This window comes from Ictalurus furcatus, chromosome 7 (assembly GCF_023375685.1).
Source record: "Ictalurus furcatus strain D&B chromosome 7, Billie_1.0, whole genome shotgun sequence".
NCBI classification, from domain to species: Eukaryota; Metazoa; Chordata; class Actinopteri; order Siluriformes; family Ictaluridae; genus Ictalurus; species Ictalurus furcatus.
Window position 1 is genome coordinate 3914781 of NC_071261.1, and position 9913 is coordinate 3924693.

General features: G+C 40.7%; 1 protein-coding gene across 1 annotated transcript; it reads right to left on the minus strand.

Annotated features, from left to right (window-relative positions):
- Positions 1–5710: 5710 nt before the first annotated feature.
- On the minus strand, positions 5711–7795 carry LOC128610645 (uncharacterized). Its single transcript, XM_053630066.1, has 5 exons — positions 7790–7795; positions 7568–7649; positions 7434–7481; positions 7153–7338; positions 5711–7041 (listed from the first exon to the last, which is right to left on the minus strand). Exons 1-5 carry the CDS (start codon positions 7793–7795, stop codon positions 6581–6583), a joined length of 783 nt encoding a protein of 260 aa, XP_053486041.1. The 3' UTR covers positions 5711–6580.
- Between the last annotated feature and the right edge of the window lie 2118 nt (positions 7796–9913).

A 9913-nucleotide genomic window follows, 5' to 3' on the forward strand; every position in this document is an offset into this window, starting at 1 on the left:
AATCCGTTCGCCTTTAAAAACTATGACCTAGAATTTTTGGCAGTTTATCTGGACGGCCAACAGCACCCCGCTAAACCTCTGCAGCCTGAATATGGAAGTGGCTCTGCGGTACGCGAATTTTACCAGTTAGCGCTGGCTTCTGGAAAGCATCTTAAAAATCAACCTCTAGCTATTGATAGGGAGGATTTTCTGCATGGGTATACCCTTTATGCGTTTAATCTCACGCCGGACGAAGACTGCAGTCAACACGTGTCGCTTATCAAGTCTGGGAACATTAGGCTAGAAGCACGTTTTAGACAACCTCTACCCCGAACGATCAACTTAATCGTTTATGCCATATTTGACAGCATCATCGAAGTGTCAAATCGCAGACAGATCCTGGTTGATTACTATTAATAGGCAGAATGGACACCATCCAGCTTACGGCAATAATGGATAAGATCTCATGTAACACCCATTTTCTCGGCGTACTACCGTGTGACCACCTACCAAAAGCCCCCTTGAGAAAATTACCATCCATGGTGATAATCAACACGCATCCTTCAGGACTCCCGGGTGAACACTGGCTAGCCATCTACATAAACGAGGTCGGCGTGGGTTGTTTTTTCGACAGCTTTGGTAATAAACCAGATGACAATCGTTTTCCACAGAATATCAAAAACTTTTTAAACCGAAATTCTAGAGTGATTCAACATTCAGCAATACAAGTCCAAGATTTTTCATCAGAGACCTGCGGGCAGCATTGTGTGTTTTTTCTCTATCACATGGTGAAGGGACATGATTATGACCGAGTGCTGAAGATGTATACCGGCGATTTTATTTAAAACGACAAGATGGTGTCAGCATTTATGAAAAAACTAAAACTAAAAAAAGGTCTTTGTAATGAAAATGTTTTCAAATGTATTCGTTGTGTTCAGACAGGTGAAATGTTTATGTCTAACACTAGATATTTTCAATAAAAACAAAGAAAAGAGATTTCTTCTTCTTTTTTGACTCTTTATTATTATTATTATTAACATCATTATTATTATTATTGTTATACAAACACCACATACAGCAATACAGATAATAACAAGATCATAAACAAAAGAAAACTCATGGTTTAAAAACGTAGCCACTGACTCGTGTCAAGAGTGGGTGATTTGAATACAGGGCCATCTGAATAATTTGATTTTGCTGATGGTGAGCAGTATTTTCTGCTTTTTACGCCTCTTAGACGAATTGGTTATAGGCGAAGTCGATTTGGTTTTGAAAGATTTAATTGCGTGTCTGACATAATGGTTTGGCACCGTTGAGTATGGTATGTTTAAAGTAGCAAAAGCCTCCAGAAATTCAAGCCAGCCGACAGGTCTTCGGGCATCGGAAATCTTCTGCGGAGCCGTGATGCCTTTAACTAAATCGAGCATATGTGAGCCGGGAATAGTTCTACCCTTAAACACAAACTCCCCCGAATCGTCCCAAGATGTGACATCTTTCATTTTAGACATCTTATCTAAAATGTAGCGAGCGTTTTTTACACTCCTCTGCGGAATATTCTTCAAAATATCCGCCGCTACGTTATCTAACCACCGTCCTGGTGGTTTACGCCGGGTGGCGCAGACGGCTTTTCTTGTTCAGGATGCTCAGTCTGCATAGTCGTCAATGTTAATGTGCTGATTTCACGGTCCCCTTGTCTAGCGACTGTTAAAAAGCGCTGTAAAACGTTTGTGTACAGCTTCGCTTTTTCATAACTGTCCAAGTCAGAGCGGTGCAAGATATTTCTTATAGCAATGTCCAAATCATTCTCCACGATTTGTTGAATAGATTCGCGTGCTGTCCCAGTCTTTAGTTTGTCCAACTGGTGCTGCGGGACTAAAAACATTTTCTCTGCGTGCTCCATTCCCTCTGTTATCTAGATGCAATCAGGCTGGAGATGAAAGGGATAGCCACGCTTAAGAGCGGTAGAAGAAAGCCCCCCTGTTGATTTATCACACGTCTCTTTCTTTTAACACCAACAGTCTTATCCGCTACAAATTTGATCACGCTTTTCCTTTTTCTGAGCTTCAGGTATTGTTGAGATGTGAGAGGTATATTGCCGTAGAGAACGTTAAGAGCTACTTCACACAATGTCGCAATGAATTCGTCTGTGGCAGTTTGTAAAATAATCCGTCTTTGTTTGGGTGATGCTTTTAATAATATTTTTAAAAGCGGCAGGTTTCTACAAAGTCTGGCAGACATATCGCTATCTTCTTTTCTGGAGATATACCACAGGGTGTGACGCAAGTAAATCTGTTCTGAGCCGATAGTGTTCGGGAGTTTTTGTTTTATAATCAATCAGCAGATACCCGAAAGGCTTGCTGGTTGCGTCTCGATAACATTCCATAAAAAATTTTGTGTTGCCGGGATACATTTGTCTTCCTAGAACACTGACTTGATTAGCATCTCGGGGATTTTTAAACAACATTAGATAATTTGTGTTTAAACTGATGGTCCTACTGGATTTCCCTTGGCAAAATAAATTCTGCACAATATAAATAGCGCTAAGATTTCTATGATGTACATATTGGGTAAAGACCTTCTCCACTTCGTTGCTCCCGCTGGCCTCTTTCATCAGATCATCGAGGATTAACAAATTAACAGCGTTGGCCGGAATCAGAGCATCATCATTCAGAGTGTGTGGTAATCCTTCAACAAATTTTATTTTGTACATTTTCAACAATTCATCATACAACGGTTGCCAACAATCATAAATATACACAATATTTTCAATTTTTTTAGAAATCAAATGTACAGCATTTTGCAACAACATTTTTACAAAATATGACTTCCCCGAGTTTGAAGGACCGCTTATCACACACGAGAAAGGGTGATGTAATCGGAAATCAAACCCCTCTGTGTCTCGCACACCCCTATGTCCAAAGAGATTGTCAGAAGCCATATGGGATCGTTGTGAAATCTGGGAGCAGTACGCGTTTGTTGTACACAACCTTAAACTTTTTAACAACTGACCTGTTGTGTAGTGTGAATTGTTTTTTATTACGTACAATGGTATCTGTGTATGCCAGTATATGACGACTATTATCCTCCCCCACGACGTAGTGATCGACAAGTCCAATCAGGGTGTCTAATCTAATGGCTTTTGAATTTACTGCGTTGAGCGTGACACCTTTGGCTTTCATGCAAACCTTACCCTTCGCAGTGCGGTAGCCGTATGTTTTCGGGCCGCCTGAACAAAATTCTACAATATGATCACCAGCTCCAACCTCGTCAGTTAAATTACCGAGATAGGGGCCCAACGGAAGTTCCCAGTCGCCCTCTCTAGATGTAAAGATCACACTGTCTGTGTCACTGTACAACAGCCTGTCACCCAATTTGTCCATTAATTCGTAAAGTTCTAGACGGGCATGAGCTGTTGTAAAGGCCCCAAGAAAGATGTTGATGTCGCGAGTCTGCCCCCCTTTCCCATCCGCATAACACCACTGAATTAGAGCCACGCTGTCTGAAACGAAGGAAAAGTGTTTAACATCATACCCGTCACCGAATATGTGCTGAGTAAATTGTTCCGGATCCGAAATTAACTCTGTACACGGCAAGTTTTCACGCATGGAGAAACGACCCCAAAGTGAGTTCAGCAGAAGTTTGTTAATAGAACGCCGTGCTGGATTGCGACTTATCTTACCGGCGTCCATCTTAATCCCCTCTTTCTCAAAGTAGTCTGAGATGTAGGATTCCTTGTCTGCGTCTGTCATAACGTGTGCGGGGAAACTGCTGGCCTCTTGTTTATATTGTAAAAATGTTTTAACATAATCACAAAACAAAGTTTCTGACCGTTGTGGAAAATGCCACACCTCGTCCACGTTCGTTACAATATAACCCTTTTCCACACCTTTCAACAGCTCTATGCTGACCCAACACCCTGAAATAGCTCTTTCCTCATCAGTATGACCACACGGGTCTGTCTGATTCTGATGTTCGGCGCATGTACGACAAAGTGGAAACATAAGCTTACCACCGGTCCTATAGGGAAGGACGGGGTGAAGCAGTTTTCGCGGTGGCAGTACTGTAGCCTTGACAAACCCATAATAATTTTCAAGAGGTTCAAAATCCTTGAAAATTATTTGTGGATGTCCTATGGGGTAACATTTTTTGGCCTGGCAAAAGGGGTACAAACTTGTAAAGTCGACATATCATATTTTTTCACTATTGTGGGCTTTGTGATACAATTTGTACGCGTTAGTACGACCACCGAATAGCGCGTTGCGTGGTTTCAATCGTTCAGGATGTATGTAAGTGGACATAAACGCCATTACAGCGACATCGTTCTGTTTAGCGTTATTCCAATCACATTCCCACATCACCTCAACATCGAGACCATACGCCTTTTCCAAAATTTCGACCTTATCATCAAACTGTCTTCTGAGCAAACCGTAGGGCACTTTTGATAACGGTTGTAAATGGTTTGGGTTATAACGACATTCATGCCCGTGAAACATGCATCCGTTGAATTCGAAACCATATTTGACACCATCCTTTTCATAATAACCATCGAGATGATATTTTCCAATCACCATCTCTCCATGATTTAAAGCGTGCTGAATGTTCACGCCTCGTGTTGTTTTGACATATTCAAGCCATTCAATGGAAACGGCTGAATATGTCTTGTTCTGATTTGTGTATGCATTGTTATGGGTCAGAGCTAGTGTGTCTTTTGGTAGGTAGTGGGTTTTATACACGGCCATGCAGCACGCTGCTAAAGTGGTGTATCTGAATGGGTCGAGTTTGGTACATTGTATGAATTCGTCACGGTACTTCATGCATGCCTCACGGAGCAAAACGACATCGTTCTTGCCGTACATGGCGAGCTCTTTTTTTAAATCAAAAACCTTACCCGACACCGTAACATACCACTCATCAAACAGAGCCCTCTCTTTGTCAGACATTGTCTCATAGCCGTAGAAATGCTTATCAGGGTATGGGCCTACGTAGTCTTCATTTTCGGTTCTATTGAACAGATGTGGAAAATGACCTTTCTCAGCACAGGTTAGATTTAACGCGGCGGATGTCATGGACAGACGCATAGGGATGAAAGAGTAGCTATCGATGAAACGTTGCTTGAATGTCTTATCATACATTAAGATGATCCGACAGCCTTGCATAGTAATTTGGAGTGTTAGCCCTGCTTTTGCAAAATATTCCAATAGTATAAAATTGTCAAACCCTGAAGCGTTGTGTGCAACCCATGTGTAATTCTGATAATGAGGCTGTCTAAACTTTTTAACAAGTTGATCTATACAGTCTGTACCAGCGGCTGTGAACTCTTCCCCTTTAAATGTAATGGCGCATACGAAATTTGCCACGTGTTTACCGTCCGTGTGTTGTGTCTCAAAATCATAATAAATGTATTTGTCGCTAGGTGGTTCCATTTTTATCGGCTGTATGAAACATTGGTGTACTCCGTCATTAACCAACTCAGCTTTACAATGGATACAGTGTTCTGCAGGGCACACATGTTTTTTTGGTACTGCTCCGTTGACGTGATATCGCCTATTACATTTCTGACAGTATTTAGTGACATCACACTGAGCGTACTGTTGTCCTGTTTGCGTTTGTTTATGCGCGTTGTAACAGTAGGTTGATCTGCAGTACAGCAAACAATCGTGACATTGCCTCGTTTTGCCAGCGTATTTATGACAATCAGGTGCATTACATACATCGCAAACTAAAGCTATAGACACGTACAGATCTAGACATTCATCAGCCCGTACGTCAGAATTACTCTGCATAATGTTCTCTAGTTGTTGTGTGAATATGTGCAAATCGTAATCGTTATCAGGTGACAAGACAGCGTTAACGTCAGAGGGTAGACTAGGGCCTCTCAAGGTAATGTTGATTAAGCCCCCATCGCCGGCCAGCAGTCTGGAAAACGACACTATTTCAGACATGATATCATGCAGAAATATAGCGTACGCTGCCAGGTCTGGAGCGGTTATCACACGCATGTTTATACGACGCCGTATCTCCAAACCATTAAATCTGCGTCTCGGTACCACCGTATAATCACCAACAGACCCACCCTCTCTTACGATAGACTCAATAGCGGCTTCGGATAACCCAAAATTTGGTTCCGAAGGATTAAACGATTGACTGTCCGACCCGCACCCCACCTGCTGTGAATTTGAATCGCTGTCTAACAACGAATTTGAACCGATGTCTAACAACGAATTAGGCAGCGGCTCTGTTTGAACCTCAGCCATTGATCTAACAATGTTTAATAAGTTCAACAAAGTATCGGTGGTAGACTGCTGTCTATTCAGATCCTCCATTGTCCGAATTAAACCCTGTAACGTCTCTGTATTGCAACGCTATTCAAAAGTACACAGACCATCGTCGTCGCATCTTCTAAATTTAATTGCAGCTCCCAGATTACACGAGTTTTCACCACACCGCTTTGACATTTTTATTATTGAAACAAAAACTAGTAAAAATCACACACAGTAAACCAGATACACACCAGCAAATAAACGCACCACACACACACACACACACACACACACACACACACACACACACACACAGGGGTATAAAATACTTATTGTACAACTCACCCGAGTTTCTTGTTTTTAACTAACTGTACAAACTGTTTTAACAATTCCGCCGTCAGGTGTTGATTGTGATCAACGCGACGAATGTCCCCAATAAGACGCCTCTGGTTTGCTATGATTTCTTTATGTGTGATGGTATGTTTTTGTAAAGTTTCCACAAGACTTTGATTATAAAGACGCTGATTCTTCTCTATAATGTCCAGACGCTCGGTGACGCTGGCAAAAGTCTTTTCAAAACCACCAATACGGTCCTCGATGGCCTTGAACCCGGTTCGTATCACCTCCGCCGAGTCTCTGTTATTGTCTATAACATCAGTAGCATCGCGACCAAATGCTTCTTGGTTTGAAGGCAGATCGTCTCCGGGAACCGGGGTAAATACACATGCGTCCCACGAATCTAACAGCTCCTGATTCCAGTTCAAACAAGAGTCTATAGTGCTCGGTTCATTCACAGCTGACTCTGTTTGGGGGAAAAAAACACAAAACATTGCTTAGGATACCGGCACTAATTAGGATGATGAAACACTCTTTAAAAAAATAAAATAAAAAAATAAAAATACATGCTACACACCGTCTGTCGATCGTGGGGGAGATCTTGATCGTTTACGTTTAGACGTTGCGACACCCGCGCTGTGGACCTGAGCGACTGTTTTACGCTCGGCTTTTCCAGAGCTCGTTGGTATACCGCGTTCAGTGGAAACCGCAGCACTATTTTTGAACTCGGGTGCAGCGATCTTGTCTACAAGATTTGACAAGCCTTGAACAGTAAACAAACGAACACAATACGTAAGAAAACATCTTAAACCACTTTTTAAACATAACAGATAAATATCTCGTTATTACAGATCTTACCCAGCACGGGGTTTTCAAACCTGACTCGCGGGACTTCTGTGTTCGACCCTTTGTGAAAAAAAGAAGTAAAATCATTAAACACATACACATCATACATAGGATCGAACAATTATAAAGAATAACAACGCACGTACCGCTTGCCTTGTTCAGAAACCTGATTTCGTCTACGATGTCCGGGATAGACACAATATCATCATCACCTGTAGCGTTAGATACCTGTTTTATTCACCACAATAAACCCATAAATTCGTTTATAAATAAAAACATTCTTAACTATGTGTAATAATAATAATAATAATAATAATAATAATAATAATAATAATAATAAAAACAAAACACTTACTGTTACGACAGACAGCCATCTCCTCTTTGAAGTATTCTCAAAAATAAAATATAAAGCTTTAGCGGTGAGTTAAAACGAGAATCGACGATTCGCCTAAAATTACACAGCGCTCTGATACACGGCCGCGATCTTAGAGACTTCTGCGTAACTGACCCTACTTTTAAACATAAAGCATACCTATTGTAGGGTGTGTCGTAAAGCAATTAACACCCCCGCAGACACTCATTATCATAAACAATCTGTAGGATCACACCACGACCCCCCTAGTCATAAAAAACTCTTTGGTCAGGAAGAAACAAAGGGCCATAAATTAAGCACTCCTAGAGAAACGCAGGCCTGTCAAGGACGAGGCCATAAATTAGCCCTCTAGTTCTACCGCCGTGATTGACATTTTGACAGAACGTACTGGCTACGATGAAAACATGTGAATGGGTGTGTTTAGAGAGAGAGAGAGAGGCGTGTCTGAAAACGCGTATGTGTGGGCGGGGTTTAGCGAGAGTGAGGCGTCTCCGTTTAACTTCATTACTGCTTAACACAGCGACTGGAAGACATCTCTGGAAAATACTTCTCTCCTAGTTTAAACATTACGGAGATTCTTTTAGCCAGCACTTTAACATTTTTACCTCGTAAGGATCTTTGTTTAGAAGCCGTGTAATAGGTGCTATTCTTTTTAAACAGCTCTTTTAACCATTTTTACCTCCTAAAGTTTTTATGTGTTTTTTTTTTTTTTTGGAAACCTAGTAATACGGATTCTTTTTAAACAGCTCTTTTGATCATTTTTTACATCCTAAAGGTTTGTGTTTAGAATGTATGTAATACAAACGATTATTTTAAACAGATTCTTTTTTAAACAGATTCTTTTTTAAAAAAAGACGCTTTAACTCCTAAACTTTTTATTCAAAGGTAAACCGGGATCCCTAAAAAACATAATCAACATTTGTTTTCATTTATTTCACAAAACAAATATTCTACTCATATATGTACACATTCAAACATCATGCTTTTCTAACAATGTGTTTACACAAACGAAATAACGCCACAAAGTAACACAAACACACCCCCATATTAAAAACATTATTTCTTTTCAGACGTATTTCACCCCACCAAAAACCAAACTCATTAACATAAACACCTTTTGTTGGGAGGGGGGCTATTCCCCCCAACACACACCTCTCCACAACACCCCCAGACACAAAGGAGCCAGATTGACCAGCTGATAAACTCCATAGGGTTACCCCTCTCACCACCCCTACAGACCTGCCAGTCAGGGAAGCACAGAGGGTCATAAATTATCACACACAACACTTTGATTGACAGTTTGACAGAAAGTGTATGATATAACTACTCATGTGTAATGTTACATTCTTTTCCAAAATCTTCTAAACTCTCTACACTCATGAAAACCAATCAATCAAAAGCATACAAATTATTTCAGGACATATTTTACTATCTTTGTACAGCGCTCCCAAAACCTGTGGTGTCCATGAGTCCTGATGTACAGGTGTACAGAGGAGAGACTGTCACTCTCAGATGTGACCTACAGGATGAAGAGGACTCTGACTGGATCTACAGCTGGAATAAAGATGGTTCTGGTGTCAGTAGTGAACAGGAGTACAGAATCAGTAGTGCTGAAACATCTCATGCAGGTAAATACACCTGTAGAGGAAGAGAGAAAGGAGGCTCACACTCCTCACACACCAGTGATGCTGTTACACTGACTGTATCAGGTGAGTGTGATCATCTCTTCAGTACTCATTAACCTCAGGTTCACCTCAGCACCCAGTACTGGTGTAGATTAGAGCTGCACAATATGCATACAACGTGTGATATGCAGTAAAGCTGTTGGACTTTGAGATGATGATGTGAAATGCAGTCGATGAAGACTAAAGATGTGATTTTTATTTATTTGCTGACTCAATGAGCTGCAAAATGCTGAACATGAAAATGTCCCAGGTTTATCCAATAATATATAATATTAATGGCAAAATATCTCTTCTTTTATTATTACTGGATTAAGTGTAAAATGAAATAATAAAATGCATTCTGCTGGTTCAAACATTTTATATTGAAGGATGTTTTAAATAACAGTCAAACATAATGCAGTACATTTTGTCTTTACACTTTTTCTTGAATAAGA